Source organism: Vidua macroura, chromosome 5 (assembly GCF_024509145.1).
Source record: "Vidua macroura isolate BioBank_ID:100142 chromosome 5, ASM2450914v1, whole genome shotgun sequence".
Classification (NCBI taxonomy): Eukaryota; Metazoa; Chordata; class Aves; order Passeriformes; family Viduidae; genus Vidua; species Vidua macroura.
In genome coordinates this window covers 10,948,556-10,970,917 of record NC_071575.1, presented here as the reverse complement: position 1 = coordinate 10,970,917, position 22,362 = coordinate 10,948,556, and the positions used below count along the sequence as shown (strand labels likewise).

Sequence of the window (22,362 nt, the reverse complement as noted above, 5' to 3'; positions counted from 1 at the left end):
TAGAGTTTAAATTCCTCCTTTTTAAAAGTCGCATTCTATCTTTCACAAGAGATATTACTGGTCTCTTCATAAAGTGAAAACTGCTGAGCTTGCTTCTTATCAGAAAATAAAAAGCATGCATGTGTTTCAGAGAAATGTCTTTCCACAGTCAGGGTCTTAGTAAGCCTGAAGCTCAATGCGCATTTAGAAACCATTAAAAATACAGTTATTCATAATGTACTTGTTTAATGACAATTATGAAAATGAAGTTCTTTTGTCTGGGTACCTGGATTTCTTTATCTCATTGTCTGGACTGGGTTATCTACAACATTCTATAAATCTGCTAATTTATGAAGTTACAACCATGTTGGATTGGGAACCTGACAATAAACCCGAAAAGAGAGAACAATTCTAGAATGTCATGTAAACAAAATTGTATTCAAAAATATTGTCTTGAAATGCAGCCTTTCTTACCAATATGAGAAAAAATATATAACTGCAAAATTCAGTATTTCTACCTTTTTGTATATTCACAAGCCAGATAAAATATCTGCAGAGCATACATCAAACTAGCACAAACCAATGAATTTCCAGAAATTGCTAACATGTTTTGATGAGAATTGAACTGCAAAGTTATGAAGTAGGAAAATTTACAGAAATAACACAGCATAAAATTTACATAGGTATCACTGCATGATTGTACATTTTCATTAAAATACTTGAGTTCCTTGGAATTCCTTGTAAAATTAGGTAGGTCCACCACACATTCAATTCTGGATTATATGAAATCTATAAAAGCTATAGAACTTCGCTCTAAGAGTTAGTATTCAACCGCATAACATTTTAAATTCCTCTATTTTAATTTTAGAGTGTTGTGTTGATATTTTGCTTGAAAAATGTATCTGAACAACAACATTATTACTTATAAAAACAGAAAGATAATTCAATGTGTGTTTAATATTAAACTTGTGAAAATGGCCTCTTTGGTATGCTGTAGATTTCTGACCTCATTGATAATACTAATTCTACACAACACCATAGTTCTCATACAGAATAGAGAAAAAAGAAATTAATTAATTAAAAGCTCTGCTGTGAAGTCTTTCCTTTACTTCACCTCTGAAAGTGCTTAGAATAATGCAATTATTAAAACCTATAGCTACAGAAAACATCCCTTTAATTGGGATTTAAAATGTGCCATAGATTCCAATTGAAGCAATATTTATACCTATAAAATATTTCTAAGGCTATATTATATTCCTTATTCATATCATCATGCCAAATGGAAATTCTTTTGCAAGAGGAACATTTGTGCAATGCAACATTTGTGACACTTTTACAGACACAGACTCCGTGGCCTATGTTTAAAAACCATTTGCATAGTAATATAATTTTAGTGCTTGAAACACTCATTTTGGAAAGCGCTTTGAATATATCTGAATATGCACTTTTAATGACCTCTTCATTAGCAATTGCTTTTTGAAGTGTAAAAAAATGTATTGGGTACTGTCCAGTGAAAGCAAAGCAAATAAACAAACCACCCCAATACTGACTGCAGTCCCCAGGCATCCAAACAGCAACAAATTCAATAATTACTTTTAACAGGACATGCTAAATACAACTTTTGTAACACTTTATTTTAAAGCAAATTAACCAAACCTATTCTCACTTACCCCCTCCAACCAAATCCATTTGGATTTAACTTGTTGCTAAAATTATCTGTCTTTTGCACTCTAAGACCTGGGTCATGACCTTACTTAGGGACAGGAAATAGTTATCAGGTCACTGAATGGTCAAATGAAAAAGGATTTGAAATGCTTCAGTACTCAGGGATCTATTCATCCAAAACTATTGCCTTATGCAGTATTAAAAGCTGTGGATCTCAATGAGGAATCAACTTGTTTACATTAACACTGGCTGAGATGCAGGTATCACACTACAAAAATTTTGGACATAAAATATCAAGAAAAGGAGAAAAATGAAAGGCAAAATTGAAGGAGATGCAAATAAAACTATCTGAACTATTATATAATCTTATTCAACAATGAGAAAAAGTAGTTCTCAACCTCTGATGACATTTTGGGTGAAATGTCTCTCCTACTGAAGTCATCACTGGGTAGTTATTAGCAAAACAATAGTAAGATTTTTTTTTTCTTGTTGATAAAAACTGCTAAATTAATATGTTATGAAAGCACAGGTAACCACCTATGCACTGTACAAAATCCTAGTTTTGGAAGTTTATTGGAACAAACAAACACACTCTCTAGGTTAGAGACCACATTCATATCTGATACACTAATAAAATCCTTATGCTACCACAAATTACAAAAGTCTGCAAAATAGCAGAATCAGGAACAAAGAGAAAGTACACAGGCAGGTGAAATATGTCGTCAGAAACCTTGAATATACGAATACAGGAACCCTGAAGACTAGAACAACAATAAGAATTCATCATATTAGCTGGTATGTATCTATGGCAAATGCCTCTTGTCCAGGAACTTCAGGCAAATAGAACTGGTTTGGGTTTTTTTTGGTTGTTTTTGTTTTTTTTGGGTTTTTTTTTTTTTGGGTAATTGAAAGTGGAAAGCAAGAATATTAATAAAAATTTCATATGTCTAGATAATTTATAAATACTCAGACACTGAAGTGCACTGCATAAACCCACATAAATTATGTTTTACATATTTATTTTTAAACATAATTTCAAGATTGCTTCATTCCGTGAATACTAAAAAAATCCTACACTATCATTGACAGACAGGAGGCTAGAAAATTAGGCACAGATTTTATTTTTCAGTTTTATTTTATAATAAGAAACTGGACCAGTAGAACTATGTAACCGAAGCTTGAGTGCGTGCACTGTAAGGCCCCTGCAGTCCTTTACAAGTTTTCAGCGTACCGCTGTTGTGAACTGGGTTTGCACTCTGCCAGCAGAGCAGCTCTGACCCATGGAGAGCACTCCTTCAGATCAACACTGCCTCAGGCTTTACTGCTTTCTCCAAGAAGTCTTACATTTCAGGCATCAAGTTGAATTTCTTCTGGAGATGATTAACCCAAACCCATGACAGATTTTTTCCAAGATATCCAACTCCTTATGTTTATTTTATCCTGGCTCTTTTTGGATGTACTGGACACAAGTAACCTACTCATTTTACATGTTGAAGGGCTGGTGGAGAGCCATTAATTCCTTAAAATGAGAAAATATTTCAATGCAAGAATTCTGTTGTGTGAGCTCAAACTAAATAATAAGAAACAAAGCCATAGAATTATGATTTCAAAAGATACAACTCCTTCTGCACTGCAAGTTTCTGTAACACATTTTCATTACATTTCAGGACAGATCTTACATTCTCTGAAAATGCATTATTTTGTCATTTTTGTCAGTGCTATATGGATTAGAAACTGCTTCCCTAATGTGGCATACAAATTTAGAGCCTGGGAGATATGTAACAGTTACAGTTTACTGTAAACATGGCAATTGAACTCATAGAATTGCAGCGAGGCCAGATTTCAAATGTGGTTATTAATCCTTTTGGGACAACAGATCAATAATAGACAACTTACTTAAGAAATGGATGTTTACAAACACTGTGATGCCTGGGAATTGATGCCATTAATATTTATCCATTAAAAAGAGCTGATTTCTAAAAGATGAAAACAACTAACACAAATTTTCACTTATAGTTCAATGTCTTTTTACGTGCTTTTAAATAACAAACAACAGAACATTCAAAGTCCATATAAAGATGAATACTAGCATTCCAGCCTCAGTACCTTCTCTTAACTGTCATGTAGATGTGATTTGTCAAGCATTGGTGATTTGAATCAATACAAAATCTATTAAATGTCATACATAGATTTTTTAAAATTTAAAATATTCATATTTTATAATACAGAAAATCTAAGAAACAATGTTGATCAAGTGCAACAATATTTTAATGAACTCACAGAATTAACTAATAGCCACCCTTAAATTCCAACTTCCCAAAGTCTCACATTTGCACTTTCAATTATCACTAGTAATAATAATCTATAAGAATGTTTTGCAATAATTTTCGCTTGAGACTATAAGGAGTTTCATAATTAGGAACTACTATAAAGCTGGAAAACAGATGACTAAATGGATTCCTTGATATTTATCTTCAAATCATATGACATAATCACAAGCTCACTTTACTTCTTATTCTTGAAAAATAAATGTTATTTCTACTGACAACTTCAACAGAAATAAATAAATATTGCCATAATTAAAAGCCATCTGAGAAAGAATAATCTATTCATTATCAAATTTGTATTGGTGAAATTGGTCTTAACACTATACCCATTACATTTTCCTTGGTCACCATGAGCATAAAATGACAGGAAATACAGTACTGCCAAGTAGAACTACAGGTTCCCAAACTACAGCAAACATATCTTGTCAACACAGCCTGGTGCATTTTTAATATAGTTAAACCTCTAGGTATAAATAATTTTTCACATTTTTAGGTGAAGTCACATTGCACTGCTTCCACTTTGAAGTGTATGTTATAGATGTGTCACTGATGGATATGGATATGATAAAAAATAAATATAGTATATATGCCAATAAATCACCTAACCTACAAAATTAAATAGAGCACAATCTATGAAATTACGTGAAATAAAGTAAATCATATCCAAATAATACTTGGATAGTTTGAATGGATTTTCATCTGATCTCCTGCATTCTTCCAACTTGCTCCACAGATTGGAATTCATCTTCCCATTCCACTGAACAAAAATTATTTGGATAATCCACCAAAACCATTGAGGAAACTGGATTAAAGAAGACCCCAAAATACACACACTGTTTGTAAAGCTTGTAGCAAAAAAATGTGCTTGGCCTTAGGGCTCATTCTTCAGTTCTCAGCCACTGTACTGGGACTAAGTATTCACACTGTTGGCTAGAAAAGTATCCTTCCTCTATGTAAATGAAATTACAGATCCTGTAATTACGGACCCACAGATGGCAGAGATGCTCTGTTACACGTTCAGCCAGGACTAATTGGAACTTCCCAAGAGAAGTCAAGGATAGATTTTTCCTTCAGTTCCTGATGTACTTTACCCAAAACAGTCAAGACTATTTTACATTAAATTAACAACTGAAATAGCCTCCAGACAAATAGAGGACAAGTAGTCGTAAAGCTTTCTAAAAAATATGCTTTGATGCAAAATAGGAAATTATGACAATTATCTGTGTGCCTTATAAAGTTTCCAAAATTTTGAAAGCTTTGAAATGTCACCATCTACAAACAACAAAAATATCTCCAAGAACATTCATTGAACCAGAATATTCATTAAAGAAGGCATATTTTGTTTGTCAGCTACCTGACACTAAATGAAACTCAACAACCATGATGGAAGCATAACCTTATCTCACGAAAGAAAGCAGTGTAATATACACAGTCCCAGAAAATGTCCAGCAAATCATCAGGAGTACATCAAGTCAGGCTTTCATCTGTCTGTCTTCAGGTTTTTGATCAGGGTATAATTTGTTATGAAAAACAGTAAATACATATTTATACTTGCATATTCTATGGCTCGCTTTACAACCTACTCAAGTTGACGTCACAAAAAAGATTCAAATATATTTTTATTCAACTAATAGTTTTAATGTATCTATAATACAATGACCACATGCATTAAATTTTTAAAGAAACTGAAACTGCATCTGACAGAACGTGTTAGGATTTCAAAATGCATATTGATACTAGTAATTACACCAGTGAGTAATTGTTCATAATTTACTTTCCTTTTAAAAGACACAAATAAAACGTCATAAGTGCTACATTTATTGAATTCTTATGCCTACTTATACTCCTGGTATATGCATATATATTTGTGTGAGTATAGACACATGTAGTATATGTAAATACATTGACACATACAGACACAGATATATTGACACTTATATTGACACATACAGTAACGCATTGAATGGCATTCCCACGGTTTCTGCCTCCATATGCTGCCTGTATTTTTAAATTGTCAGCTCTTCTCTGTGAGAATAGTATTTCCTTGTACCATTAGCATAGTGTTTGTATTACAAAGGGATTTATTTCTGACTAAATTCTGTGTGCTGCTGTGATTCAAATGTGAAATAATGGTCTCTGGTGGGGATTTGTCTAGCATCAGTGAGCAAAGCATGATGACTCATCCAAAATTTAATGAAAATTTATGAATAAATTTTGAATATTTATGAATAAATAACTCCAGTTTTGAAAATGTATTTTCCAACAACATGTATGTCAACTTAGAGAGGTGTGCATTACCCTATGGGATTAAAGTTATGCACAAGTTTTCAAAATTTGTTAACAGCATATTGCATATAAGCCTATCAAAACTTTTGTAGCAGGAAAATAAGAAGGAAAATTATGACAGAACAATAATCTCAGGAAAAGAAAAGCATCAGGTATTAACCTCATTTCTTTTCACTATTTTTATATCTCTTATGCTTTGATTAGCTTTTGTCTTCTTTGTAGTCTTACACACAAAGCCACAATGAAGACAAAAGACATTCATCATTCATTTTAACTAGATCTCTTCTTAAATATTCATTACCATGATGTGTTCCAGTTTGAAAATCTAAAACTGCTCTAATTGTTTCACTTCCTAGGGCATCCCCTTTCAAAAGTAGTGATTCTGTTATTTAACAGATAACACGTGTGTACTTGCTCTTTTGCTGTTGATGTTGACTTCTCCCTCCATTTCCCAATTTAAAGAAATAAAGAAGGAATATATAGAATGTGCTTTTTTTTTTTTTTTTTTTTTTTTTTTTTTCCATGAAGAAGATAGTTTGGAGTTCAAATTTTCTACCCAAGGGCTTACTATGAGTCTGTGAAAGTAAAAGGTCTTGAATGGAGGAAGTTTATTTCCACCACACAAAGGACAGGTCTGGGTTCTATCGAATTAAAATACAATGACCACAAGATTTATGGATACAGAGTGAAAACATTCCACCTTCTTGTTACAGAAAGAACTCCAATGACAGAACAGACCCAAAGAGATCTGTTGCAGGCAAAAGTGGAAGAAACACTTAAAAGGTAAGAGGGGAAATGGGAAACAAGAGAAGACATCTCTGATAACACAACTCTGTGAAGTTATTATGCAGGTGTAAAGTGTTACTAATTCTAAATTAAGAAACTCCTCGTTCTGTCTGATGATACCTCACATACATATAAATAAATGCTCTTTGTTGTACGCTCTAATTCACAACCTAGAATTTTCTGGACATAATGTCTGAAGTTGCAATGCCTCTGGTAAAAGGACAAATTTCTGTTCTGGCCAAGCAGAAAAGTATTGCTTGTCTTCTTGAAGGCTCAGCAGACTGCACGTGAGCAGCCATGAGTGGTGAAAAAAAGTCTGTTTATTAGCCTGCTAGAGGGGTAAAATGGTCCTTGAAATAAAAGATAATTAAGAGCACCACCATTATGCTTGCCTTTTGATATCCAATCTGCCTTGGTACCTTCTCTCCATAATTTCAAAAAGTAACTGCAGTAATATTTAGAATGCATACATCGGCTTTTCAAAACAAAGGGAAAGGTTTTCAGGCAGGAGCAAATACACTGGTGGCAGGAAAGCTAGCCTAAACCTACACTGACTTTCGGGTACTGAACTTGTATTCAGGCTTATCTCTGACATGGTTTTGAGCATTCCTACAATTGGTTCTATTGGACATTCACTTTTTCACAGGCAGCCTGCCTGTCCTGTTTCCTCAGCATATGATGCATTCTGATGTATATAAACTTATGCCACAGAAACATATATGAGATACTGGGAAATGCTCAGTCAGGTGCAGTACACACAGACTTTCTATAGTTAAGGTAAATTCACGCTTGGATCCAAGGCAAATAATAGTGCAAAAATATTTCCTCTTCAAAATTCACCAAGAATTGTTTCCAAATAAATTTGAGCATGGACTTATGTATGTGAGGCAAATCTAAGCTTCCATACAGCTAAATTAATTGACTGAATTGCAATTCATGTAGACTCAGATTTATTTCACATCTGTCTCAGACACATTCTAATTTTTATCCTCATACAGTGAATGCTAATATAGTATAATTTGTACTTTTACGTTGTGAAACTGGGAATAGATCAGTTACCATGTGACTATGTCTTTGAAAAAGATAAAAACATAGAGGTGAGAACTTTCTGAGTACACTACTGAGTTGCAAAAAGAATCAAAACAATATAAAATTGTGATGACTGTCTTCTTACAACAAGGGCATTTTAAATAGACTTGGCCTTATTTTAATTGTACAGAAACCAATGACTGTTTAACATGAATTTCAACAGTAGAAGAGCTACATCAGTGTTTACATATTTGTGAAATATTGATGAAAAATAATCTAATATTTACAGGCTGAATGTTCTTTCCTTGCCTTCTGTCAAATAGTGCATTTCTGGGGAATATTTATGAAAGTACTTGCCAAAAAACATGTTAAGGATTTTTAGGAGTTAATGTCTAGCTTTGGAAAAGGTGGCAATTTAATGAAGAATTTGAAGTGATATTTCATTTATGAAGTTTTATTCTAGTACTTTGTATTTTATATCTCTCTGACAGGCTTTGACATTTTCATGATGAAGATATAATAATAAAACAATAAATAAATAAGTTAGGCTCCATTTCCCTATGAATTAAGCTCTGGGAGCACCTCTTGCTCTCTGCAATGAATTGAAATTGAAATGTTTCACTGCTGTGACTTGAAGAACAGATAAGTTCCCTAAACTTCTGCCTTTTTCTATTTGCACATATTGTTTTATATTTTGAGTAAGCCTGTTTAAAAGGCTTACTCAATGTTTAAAAGACATTGCAAAATATATATGCTTAGATGCATAAAATTAAATACTTGTTCATACCTTCAAAGTATCCAGCATTTATAGGCTGTGTCTTCCCTGGTGGTTTCACAGAGAGATGTTTATTTTCATTGTTTTTGAACAACGCCAGGCGCACAGCTGGGTCTAGATGACAAGAACAAGTTAAAATCAAAGGTCAGACCTGGCTCATTCATTCCTTCAAGCAGCTTTTCACCTTTTAGCCACTTAATAAATGAAAATACCTTTAAAAGTAGGTTTTATATTCACAAAGGATTACACTTTCTAAAATAAAGCCATATAAATACACATGCAACTGAGAATCAAAGTAATTGTTTTGCAATTTTAACACTGTTGATCTTTCAGCTCACTCATCTACAAATTAAAAATAAACCCTGAAGCATGTATTTGCAGAAAATATTTTTTTTAAATCTGGATTTTAAGCTTGAATTTAAAGCAGAAATATTAACAGGGTACATATCAAGCAGCGTTTCAAAAGCTTTGGGTTATAATTATTCAACAGTCTAAATTAAGACATTTACACCTAAAAAATGTTAATAGGAGGCATCTTATGTTTTGAGGCTACGCTTTTAGATAATAAGTTAGTCTTCCTTCATCTTCCATCCTAATTAAAATTTAAAAATTGAAATTAAAAATACCCCAGAAGTCTACATGCTGAAGTATGAAATCTTGATTTATACTGTTACTTTTAAAAGTTCGCAAAGAGGTAAAGATGAGCAAATAATTGTATATAAATCTATATATATAAATTGTATATAAATCTATATAAGACATGTTCCTAGACTGGCAAAAAAAGAGTTTAATTAACAAAAACTACACTGATGCAAAAACCACACAAGTTGGGAAAAGTTATTTACAATGTGAAGGCAGAATTTTTTGCTTGGTACTGGAGGAAAGTCAGAGTTTAAGGGAAACAGTGCATTAGAAGGAATGTGAAAATTGTGGGCACAACGCAGAATAAACCAGTGATAATACTAAAAAAAAAATAAAATAATAGGGACTGAAAAAAGTAGAAACAAAAATAGATACACAATGTTGAGCAAATAGATGTTGACTATAGACAGTTCTGTAGGTATGCCATGGAGCAAGGTAATATGATTAACAGAATGCCAAAGAAAAGATACAAGAAATATGTTTAAAAGAACACAGTAGCCCAAACAGATATATCCACTCTTAGGAATATATGAGAAACCATGAGGCAGAATAAGCTTGTCTACAGAGATGACTAAAAACTGTTCAAAAAGGGTAGAATTAGTAACGAGGAGAAAAAAAGCAATGGAGTTTATCAAAAAAGTAGAAATGGCAAGGGAAGGATCTGAATTTTCTCAAAGAATGTGCATGTAGCAAAAATTAATACGTGAGACACTGCCAGAACAGACAGAGCAGAAAAACAGGTTATGGAAAGACTCAAAGAGCATTCAGACATAGTACATTGGAATTACTAGTTACGTCTGGTGCTTAATTTTGAGTCAGTTACATAATCTCATTAGTGTTTATTGAGAGAGTTTGTAAGACCATGACAATACTGCAGCAAAGTAAATAGCTTTTTTGTTTGTCAGTTTTCTTATTTCTGAATGATGAGAATATCCTATTAAGATGGAGGGCAACTTCTTATGAATTAAGAAGGTGGGAATTTTAACAACCATTTGTAAAGTTGGTTTTGACTAGCCCTCTATAGCTGTAGTGGTCACTTCAATTACAAATTAAAGGAAGATAAGCTTTTCCCCAGAGAATGGGAAGCCTGGAGAAGATCTCTAATGGGGTGTGGCACTCTAAGAGATAATGCATTGGCAAAACACGTCAAGATGTTACAGTGTACTTGGTCGGCCCACACTGCAGCAGCACGTGTTTGACAAAATGTTCTTAATGGTGCTAACCCCTCACAAAGCAGCAAACATAACTAATGAAGGAACAGTGGCATGTGGGGAGGGACTAAATTAGGTCATGTCTTCTTCACAAAGCAGAATCAGTGATACCTTACAATTTTTTATCTCAAATTGGCTAAGAGCCTCTCTCGTTTGGTTGTAGGATGTTTATAGCTTTCAGATTAACCCAGAGGATGTCATATTTAGAGTAATTTTAACTCACTTTTACTAGCTGAATTCAATGAAACCATCCAAGAAGCAAAATAAATAATGATTAGCTCCATTAGTTTCAAAGGTGGATTATTAGAATGATTCTGATAATTGGGTAATTTTATTCACAAACTGTATTGCCAGGTTTGTAGATTCTTTCACTCTGTATAAATGGATAAAGTAGCCTTCCAACTAAAAAAAAAATTGTATCAGACTAGTGTTCATCAGGGTAACAAAATTTTGGTATAGTGAATCACAGTAAGACTTGTGATTAAAATACCTTGAAATTGTATTACATTATACTTTAAAAGTTCTCCTTGAAATTTTAGATAATACTTCTATTATCTAAATAGATAATAGAAGAATAGAATTCTTACTAAGAATAAGAAATATTTTAAGCATGAATTATTATTGTCTGTTGAATAGTTCTAAGATACATGGCCATACAAATCCTGCACATGGATAAACATGTAAAAATACAATTTTTATAATTGCAATTTTTCCAACATCTAGCATACCATGTTGACAAAAACGACTTCTAACTTCTTCCAGCTTTATACTAGTTACAAAAATGAGTGTCTTTCTTCAATAAAAGACCAAAGACAAATTGACAAAATCAAATAAAACCTCTTAAGACAAAATGCAAAGTTTTTAAAAGTTTGCAAAGAGGTGAAAATTCCCAAAGTAATTTTGATTAATTTAAAATAATTCCTGAAATAATATATTTTTTCCTATGTGCGTCTATTGACATTGCTCCAAAATGTTTTAAAAATATCATCTTTTCTTATCCAACCTCCCACCCAATTCTCTGAAAACACCAAGTCCAAAGTTAAACTATACTAAATATTTTTGGTAAAGTCACTCAGAGTTATTAGCCCCAAGTTAGATTTCTCAAATGTTTATTTGTGCACAAAAATATCAGCAGCAAAGTCTTCCGTGAACTGGGAAGAAGGGCAAATAATGGAAACTGTTCTTCTAAGAGATTTCCATCAGAAGATTCATCTTTGAATCTTTGCAAAATAACTTAAAGAATCTACATGGATTTAACACAGTGCCAGACTACTTGAATTTGTACCTACCTGGATCACCTCAACCATTGCCTACAGCTCTTTTGTTATTAAAAATGAGTCTTTTTCTTTATCTAGTTCCAAATGTAAGCAATATTACATAGATTACTTCATAATACTAGTGCTTTTCAGTCTCTGAGTGAGCTAGGGAAATGAACTGCATGTATGCTTTGATGATGAGCAATCAAATGTTTTAGATTTCACACAGAGAACTGTGAAAGAGTCCAATAGTTCAAAATCATAGAAATACCTTCCTGGATTCAGCATACTCATTTAAATGTTGCTTATCAGATGATGATCTGTGCTCTCAATCTAGAAACCAGGGAGGTAATTTAATGTACATTCCTTGGCTACCTCCAAATATATATGTTAAGCTGGACAAACACAAGATATCTTATGGAAATAATATGGAAGGATTAGTTACTGCCTGATCTGGTACCACATTCCTAAACTTCTTGTTAATACGTGAAACCAAAAAATTAAAATATTTGCCATTCATTTTTGTTGTGCAATACCTGTAATTAGGAAAACGTAAACATAACGTGACAACTTTAAAGAGATGATAAGACAAAGTTGTACACAGCAACAGATGCTTATCTATAATGTAAATTCATCTGGAAGAAAGACTAGGTTTTGTTCCATAAATGGTATAGCAATTAGAACTCCAGCTCATCCATGGCTGGAGTTCCCAGAAGATACTTCTATGCAGAATTGACAATCACAACAAATGAAGCTTTTTTTCTGTTACTAAGAAAATATAGATCAATGGTTATTCATGTAATGTGTAATAAGAAATAATAATATGCCACAAATTTTCATTCTGACTGTTAAGATGGATTATCTGTTTTGAGGTTGTGTATTTGAGGAAGGTGGGTTGAGTTTTTTACTAGTTTTTATTTCATTTTTTAACTAGTATTGAATTGCTGAATTAACTAGTATTGAATTCTAAACTTCAACTAAAATATTTGCTGACCTCTATGAAATATCTTTATCACTGTATTCTGGTTCTAATGATCAAGGTCCACTTCAGCTGCTTTTTAGCTTTTAATTTTTTTTTCCTACCTATGTGGCATCAAATATTACCATAGAATCATAGAACCATTAAGGTTGGAAAAGACCTCCAAGATCATTAAGTACGTTTGACCAAACACCACCATGCCAACTAAAGCACACCACTAAGTGCCATATCCAGTCATTTCCTGAATGCTTCCAGGGATGGTGACTCTACCATCTTCCTGGGCAGCCTGTTCCAATGCTTAATTAAACTTTCAGTGAAAAAAAATTCTTCCTGATGTCCAACCTGAACCTTCCCTGGCACTGCTTGAGGCCATTTCCTCCTGTTCTGATGCTGGTTGCCTGGGAGAAGAGACCAACCCCCACCTGGCTACAGCCTCCTATCAGGCAGTTGTGCAGAGCAATTAAGTCTCCCCTAAGGTTCCTCTCCTCCAGGCTAAACAACCCCAGTTCCCTCAGTCATTCCTCACAGGCCTTGTGCTCCAGACCCTTCCCCAGCCGTGCTGCCCTTCTCTGGGCATTCCCCGGCACCTCAATATCTTGCAGTGAATGGCCCAAAACTGGACACAGGACTTGAGCTGTGGCCTCACCAGTGCCAAGTACAGGGACACAATCCCTGCCCTGGTCCTGCTGATCCAGGCCAGGATGCCATTGGCCTTCTTGGCCACCTGGGCACACGCTGGCTCATGTTCAGCTGCTGTCAACCAGCATCCCCAGGTCCTTTACTTCTGGGCTGCTCTACAGTGACTGTGTTCCTAAACCTGTAGTGCTGCCTGGAGTTGTTGTGATCCAGGTGCAGGACCCAACACTTCACCTTGTAGAACCTCATGCAATTGGCCTTGGTCCATCAATTCAGCATGTCCAGATCCCTCTGCAGAGCCTTTCTGCCCTCCAGCAGAAAACTTAGTGTCATCTGCAAATTTACTGAGGCTGCCTTCGATTCCGCCCCCCCTCCCCCACCCATGATCATAAATTAAGAGATTGAAGAGGTCCAGCCCCAGTACTGAGCTCTGGGGAACCCCACTAGCGACCAGTTGCGAACTGGATGGAGCACCATTCACTACCACTCTGTGGGCCTGGCCATCCAACCAGTTTTTAATCCAGCAAAGAGTGCACCTGTCCAAGCCAGCTTCCCCAGGAGAATGCTGTGGGAGGAAGTATCAAAGGCTTCACTGAAGTCCAGGTAGACAACATCCACAACCTTTTCCTCACCCAGCAGGTGAGTCACCTGGTCATAAAATGAGATCAGGCTGGCCAAAGCAGGACCTGCTTTTTCTAAACCCATGCTGGCTGGATCTGATCCACTGATAAGAGAACTTTTTTTGGAGAGGAAAAGGTTAAGCAAAAAGTAATAGACCAGTGTAGGAGAGACAAGCTTTCAGCCATCTTAAAAGAAAAAAGAAGTTAACTGAGACGCTAATATAAAATCCACAGGATGAGGGAAATTCCAAGTTAAGCAAGAAATTTGGTACTATTGTGCCAAGACATCTTTAGGAAGCTAAGATTGTTATGAGTCACAGCCACTTAAGCACCAAGAAGTGCAATAATGTCTGCTGTATTTAGATTTTGAATTAGAATTTCTATAGAATATTATGCACCCAGGTTAACAGGAATATTTCTGATATTATGCCAGTTTTACTTGGCTTTGAATTTCTGGTTTCTTGCCCATACTTTTTGTATTACCTTAATGTACAGTAAAAACTATTACTGATATTGACTAATACTAATAAAAACTAATACTGATAATTCATAACAGTAAAATGCAGGCCACAACTTTCTTTAACTACATAAGCAAGCATACATAACAGCAGTGGATTAGGGCATACAGGCCTTAAGGTCATTAATGGTGGGCCTGGTCTGCTGCAATATAAGCCTTGCCTGAATCACTCCCTACCTATCATAAGGCTATCCTACTTTAAGCTCTCACTCCCTTGCAATATAATACAAATTCAGTGCACTTCCTAGTATTTTCCATACTTTTTTCTTTACTGAGAAGATATGTGGCCAGACATATGAGGTAAGATACTTCTCAGTTACTCCTACATATCTAGAGTTTAACTTGGTACTTCAGCAATTCAGTCTTGCATCTAGGCAATGGAGAACTTAAGTGCTTTTACAGTGAGACTCAAGTAGCCTGTTTTTGAATTATGTTTTAAGAGGAAATTTCTTTCCATAAATCAATGCAGATGACTTACTCAGGTGTGGATTTCTATAATTATCAAATGGATACCATCACTGTTGCACTAGTAGAAGACAAATGCTTTATTTGGAAAATAAAAAGGAATAAATTTCCACACCTGAATATATTAAGGATCAAAGATGTTCAGGGCTGTCCAGTCCAGGTTTCCAACCCAGATGTCTTGAAAATATTAAAAAGCAACTATATAACTCTCAGAATGCAAGCTGGTTTAACACTTTGCATTTGTGAATCTCAGGTCTAAGGTAAAGGATTTTGACAGCATATAGAACCAGAAAACATACTCTGACAGCTAGTTTATTCCAAGAGGATCCACCAATACCTTATCATTACCTGCAAGTAATGAGATCTTTACACAAAATTATCAATAGCATATAAAAGATGTTCAGGATTATACTGCAATCTCAACATAAAAGCTACAGGTTTAATGTAAAGAGCTTATAATTTATTTGTATCTAGAATCTTTAGATTTCTAGAATATTTATCTCTAGAATCTTTAGAGTTGTTGTTGCTTTGCATTCTCTCAAAGCTTGAAGTTTTACTTCTATGTCAGATGTGTAAGTAGCTATAACATCAAAAATTGCTTCTTTATACCTCATAATCCCCACTTCTAAGTGGCTGCTGGTTGCTTATGTTCTAGTGGGTATGAATGCTTATCATAAACAAAATTATTTTCTTTTAGTTAGCATACTTCAGCTACTTTCAATTAGAAAGCTAAAAAGAAAACAGTTGCAATTATAACACTGAAGACGTGGAAATCCAAAAGAAAGAACAGAAATAGTATTGCTAAAATTAAATTATACAACTTTCCATATGCACATCACTAAGTACAAGATAAATGAACCTCATTTCAGTGGAGATGAAGGCAACAGGATGGTAACTTCTATGGGAACATTAAAAGACAATGTTGACATCTACTTATTCAGATGAATTTCAATCTGCTTTTGAGTATTAGAAGGAATCAAATCTCTCTTGTAATTCCTGCTTCAGTAGCGTTAAACTCAAAGCAATCGCCTCAGAGTGTGAACTGTCTCTCCCCAGTTACACTGAAATTGCTAAAAGTAACCTAGCATGAGCTGCACCACACAGAGAACTAGGAAAGATACTGCCAGCCTAATGGGTCTGGTTACAGTTTCCTGATCTGGAGCTGGCTAGCCTCAGGATAAGGTGTATTCACTCTAATTTAAATGCTGAAAAGTCCTTCTCTTCTACCAGACCCTCAAAAAGACCCTGATTTACTCTCACCTCTTTTAGAGGATGTATCTGATGGAAAACATAATTATATATGTGGAGATTCTTTACACATGGAGAATATTCAATCAGGATCATTTTTTTTTTAGTATAAGATCAGAGCTTTAAGATCAATTAAATATAAAAATACTTGTTTTGATTTATAATTTCCATTATCAAATTCCATTAATAATTTCCTTACAGACCAAGGAAGGACTGACTGTCAGTGTGCTGTATGAGAAAGAATAGTCAGCTTGATAACCTTTTCACCCAAAAGGGATGGAGTGAAATATTTTCAGTCACAGTTTTTGGTACTGTAAACTATGCTTTCTCTTCATCTGAAAAAACCCTTGTGATTTCAATGACTGACAGAGAAACCCATGCAGGCAAATTATATACACAGGTTATTTTTGTGCTTGATGTAATAGAAAGACAAAAAAAAATCTATATGAGGTAGTGTCAAGAGGAGAAAATTTGAAACTATAAAAACATTGGGCAAAAGGTTTTTCAATTTTTTTAAAAACTAGCAATGTACTTTGAGAATATTCCAAGCACTACATTAAAAAGCTCAACACCCATACATCATATTGAATAATCTGAACAAAGTGAACATAAACATACCCAAGAAATCCATTAGAACTACAACAAAAACAGGACAGCAAATTTGATATGCTCAATCAGACATCTATGAATAGATTAATTACTAACATAAGACAGACAGCAAATGAGAAAAGAAGATATAACCTAATAAGTTTTATTAATTGAAAAATTATAGAGGCCAAAAAATGGAATATATATTTTTAAAAAACTCAGCTGCACACCAAATACTTATTACTTTATTTTTTTATATGCAGTAACATGGTAGGGCACCATGGAAAGCTATGAAGATTTCAAAATATTAACTTTAACTTCTTATCCATATATTCTCATTTCCACAAAGCATAATTTGCTGATTACATGTCGTTTTGTTGCCTAACCCTTTTATTATTTTCTTAACTATAGATAATTTTTATCAGATTTAGTCTTAGTCATAGTTATGGTATTTAACACAGAAAAAAATTTACAGAAAAAAGCTTTGCCTAGATACATCTGTAGGCTGGGTTTTCTCCCTTCAAAGAGCAAAACATCTTTCAATATTTTCAACACTTAATACAGAAGAGTTTTGCAAAGTTATGCAGAAGAGTGTAGCTTGTGATATAAAATATAAGTAAATAAGGGTGCATTTTATAAAGACCATTTAGTATTAGGTCCTATTGTCAACTAGGGTCTTAAATGCTTAAATGTTTCTTGTACTATCAGTATTTGACTAATATGTTTATTAATATATTCCAGCAACCTTTCTATTAGCATATCATATTAACAACTTCTAAGGAAGGTTCATTGACATTAGAAGTAACTGAGAAGAACCAGAACACACAATTGGATGAGAAATTGGATAAGCTTTATCTATTTCCACAGTAAATATATAATTTTTAAAATGTAATGGTGTACTTTCAAATATATCACACTGTTGTCTTCATAAATAGTTCTTGCATAAGTCAAAATTTTTAACCTAAGATATTCTCAAGAAGGAAATACAAGAAACAAAAAATGCAGAAATACAAATTCCACATCTAGAAAAAGAGGTACATGAACAGGAAGAAATAAAATTTCTGCTTACCGTAGCTGTCAAATATTCAACTTCAAAATCCAGTAGAATGGTTTTTAAAATCTAAATATGTTGATTTAAACTGAGTTGTTTTTACTGACTCACACTCCACCTTTATTCAAATTAATGTATTGATGTTTAATGTTGTACAAGCAAAGTTTTTAAAAGAGAAACACTATTTCAAGAATGGAAAAATAACATCAATATAAGCATTATTTTAACTGTTGACTTACCTAAACTTTTATTACTGTATTTTTTAGGTTTCATTTTTTGGGCCCTCTTCAGCATTAGCTGTGCAGTAGAAATATCCTTAAAACCCCTAAGGGAAGAAAATGACTCACTAAATATTTCACATGTATTATGTTACACCAGCTGCATATTATTGTATGATACACTTTTCAAAAACAATACTGGTGTGTAGTACTGATCCATAGTATGAATCTTTCTGAGTTACAGAGATAGCTGCAATTCTTAACATTACATTATTGTAACTTATTAAGATAGTTTCCCAGACACTTACAAAAATAATTACAATAATTTTTACTTTGGTAGAAAACAGAAATTCTTCTAAAGTGTAACTTCAAAAAAGTAAGCAACAGCCAACTATACTATAGTTCTTTTTAGAATTCACTGTGTAAATAAAAGAGCTTAACGTACCATTCTTCTGATATTTTCTCTTCTTTTTCAGACATAAATAAAAGCCCCTTTTTTTCTTGCCAGTTAGAAAGCTGTGACATTGTTTCCTTCCCTGACCTGGAAGCAAAGTATAAGTGCAATACTGAAAGGTAAGTACATAAGAAAGGATCTGGGCTTACATTATTTTGCAGCCTTTGTTGCTCTTTGTTTGTGCCTTTTAAAGGCACTTTTGAAGCTTGGAAATGATACCAAAAAAAATCAATTTTAATACTCCATGAAGGTTTTATCTTGGAGAGTAATAAAAGTCTGCCATCAATTTGAAATGTTTACATTTCAATTACTTGAAGCATATTTCAGTCCTTTCACAGAATGCAGCTGTTAAAGAAATCCCTTTAAATCTTTATCTAGTCTTAAAGATCTCTATTTCAACATCTATTTCATAACATATATAAAAAAATAGAAGTTTTATGATTTATAGTCAAACCTAAATAAATAAAACTACACATATATATTCTTATATTCCTAATTACAGTAGTGAATGAAAAATAACAACTGAATTTAATATATTTGGTTTTAGAAAGACATTTTAACTCCAGTAATATCACATTAACCAAAAGTAGCAAAAGCATCAGAAAATAGGTTCTTCTCCTCCTTTTTATTTTTGTCAAATCCAAATGAACTAAATACAGTTTAAAACAATATAATTTAACTTACCTGCTATGAAAATGGATTTTTTCTGCTGAGTATGAATGTGGTCTGTTAGCACACTGCCAAACTTCTTGTGGTGCTAATGGCAAACTATTTGAATGTCCAATGGAATCTGAAGGCCTAGAAAACTTCTAAGAGAAATAAAAGGAATGCAGCTGATTATCCCCATAAGTTTGAGTTTAAAATGTGCACGAAAACCTGCACCAGGGTTTGCAGAGTTTATCACTATAACTGAAAGGATTCTTAATGGTGATATGCTCATTACAGACCTTAGTTTCAACTAACTGAATAGGACAAAAAGGTGATTTTAGTTACACTTAACATTCCCAAATATAATAAATTGTACATTTATAAGACTCTTTTCTCTTAATTGTAGGAAACAAAACATTAGTAATCCTATGCTTGTAATAAGAATACAAAACCCTACAAAAACAAAAAGCCAAAACTTCAAAGTTTATCTAGCAGACATTACAGTTCGATGACCTTTAGCTGTTCTGAAAACATTCAGCTGTTGTCATATAACGCAGATCTTAGTATTTTTAAAGTAGTTTGTCAACTAGCAATTTTTAATCCATTGCCAAATGTGCAGATGAAGCACATCATCTTTTTTTCTGCTACTGTGAAGTAAAGTGTTGAAATAAATCCAAAATAAAGAAAAAATAAGCAAATGAAAGAAAATCTAAAAGAAAAATTGCATCTGGAGATCAGGAGGAAGTCTGAGACTTCTAAAAGTAATTGTGTTTTTAAGTCACTAAATTGTCATATTAATCACCTCAGAATAGCATATCCTTAAAGAATGAATAAAGACTGAAGACTAAGTTGTTTCTGTGACATGTTACCTTTGGCCAGTGCAGCTGGTTTGAGAGCAGGAGTGTTTTTGAAGGGAAACGGGTGGAATCTAGAGTTAGCCATTCCTTCTCTAATGCAGACTGCATGAATGAGCAAAGTCAAGTAGTGCACTGATAATATCAGTTTAGTTTTGATAACTCTTGCAAAGTCTCTTTTAAATTGTCTTACATGCTTTGTACATCTTTTCAAGTTGTATATCAGAACTGCCACCTGCAGAGCAATCAGACTCATCACCTTTGGAGATGCAGTGCTGTACTGTTTTATTTTAAACAAATCAGATCAACAGTATTTGTGGGTTGTGGAGGTCCTTTTTGGGTTTTGGTTTTGCATAAGACGCAACTCCTCTTTCTCAGATTCCTGTAATTCTATGCCAACATTGTTAGTAAACACAAGTTATTATAAATGACTGCGGAACTTTAAAAAAATACAGACGTAAGATACTTAAAGGCATAAGGAATATGAAGAGCTTTGTGTGATGTTTTTGACTTACTGAGTATTTTATGTCCAGGTGTAGGTGCCTGATTCTGTCAAAGTTGTTTTTGTTGAACTGAATTAGTGAGTAATTTTCATTGAAATTTGGGGTTAAAAAAGTAAACTCTATATAATGCTATATGATTCAATTATGCAGTTTTATTTCTGATTACATGGATTACATTGGAAACTAAAATAATAGTTGGAATGAAGAAGGGTGACAGAATTAGTTGCTAATTGGAGTCCTTAGCACTTTAAGGTAGAATTCAGTTTTCTTTCATAAAAACAAACTCTAGACTTTGTTTCAAACCCAACCTGTATACGACTTGCTTTTCTTATAAGTCCTTGAGGCTCTTTACCATGTCTTTTCAATGTATTCTGATAGGTGAAAGAACTAAATCACTCCCACACAGTAAGTAAATACCACTGAAGATTTTGGCTTGACTTACAGGGCTCAGCCGTTCAGGTTCTTCTTACTTCAACAGCAAAGAGTCTGGGGTTCATTCTTTTGAAAATGTCTACTTATACAACTGAACTATCTTCCATTCATAAAATATTTCAGATTGTACTAATTTCTGACCCTGAGAAATGGTCCTAAGTTTGGACACCTTATTTGTAGTTTGTGGAAACAGGACTTTGTACAGCTTTGGATTGGTGAACAAGATCTTCCAAGGTCTTTGGAAGATCTCATATTCCAGGTATTTTGAAAAGTTAGTTCAGGTACTGGTCACAGGATTTGGTGGGTCTAAGATCACTCTTTCTGTTTCCATTCTGATCAAGCTTTGAAAAATAATGTTTGATTTTATTTTCATGTCTTAAAATGGATGAATTCCTACATCTGATTGATTCCCTGCTTCTGGAATTTCCTGTTATTTGATTACAGTATGTTTTGGGCATAATTCCTTTATTTAATAAATCTGGAAAAATTCGATGCCCTCGTTATTAACAGATAACCACTCTTCCCCTCCTCAATATTTCAATTAATGATAAATATATAACATTATCCATTTTAACATACCTCCTCTCTTGGGTAGTTGTATGTGTTAAGAAATCTATGTACATAAACTGCAGAGGCATGCAACAAACAAAATGTATCACATTCCTTAACTTTTGCAGTTATCTACAACCCACTAATTTATCTCTCTTCAGTGATGTGATTACTCTTATGCTGATAACCACTGAGTGGTTGATTCACACAATTTTCATTAAAAAAAAAAAAAAATCCATTCCAGAGAGCAGACTGTAGTAAATCAAATCCCAAAAGTAATCAACTAAATATGTGACACTGATACTATTTGAACATAGAAGACTGACAAGTTCATATCTCAGCAGAGACAAAGCTACAACAATTCATGTTTTACAATTGCCTGAGTGCTACGGGCAGAATGGTCCAAAAGAAAAGCTATGAAAAAGGTACAACGTCTGATGGAAAACTTCCAGTGAAAATAGATATTATTCCTCCTTGTGCTCTTTAAATTTACTTCTCAATCGCACTATGCAAATCATGTTTTTAATTCCTCAGATGAGAATTTTTCACCTATTTTTCAAGACTGGGCACACAGTCCAGTCAACAGCGCTGGTATATACAGGTATATGAAAATAGCAAACTTTGGAAATTATTCTTATTCCTCT

General features: G+C 33.7%; 1 protein-coding gene across 8 annotated transcripts in view; it reads right to left on the bottom strand.

The window, feature by feature from the left end:
- Positions 1-22,362, bottom strand: part of LRRIQ1 (leucine rich repeats and IQ motif containing 1) — a 103,650-nt gene that overhangs the window by 31,176 nt on the left and 50,112 nt on the right. For 6 of the 8 annotated variants that reach the window (XR_008437357.1, XR_008437358.1, XM_053978868.1 and 3 more), the window contains 4 exons: positions 19,417-19,541; positions 18,724-18,819; positions 18,300-18,385; positions 8,860-8,961 (listed from right to left, as the gene is read on the bottom strand). Coding sequence is in view for 4 of the 8 variants with exons in the window: in XM_053978868.1 (XP_053834843.1) it covers positions 8,860-8,961; positions 18,300-18,385; positions 18,724-18,819; positions 19,417-19,541 (409 nt within the window). In the remaining 4 variants the exon portion in view is untranslated. Of the gene's footprint in view, positions 1-8,859; positions 8,962-18,299; positions 18,386-18,723; positions 18,820-19,416; positions 19,542-20,556; positions 20,625-22,362 lie in introns of those variants that run through there. The other 2 variants (XR_008437359.1, XR_008437360.1) reach the window with 2 other exon arrangements.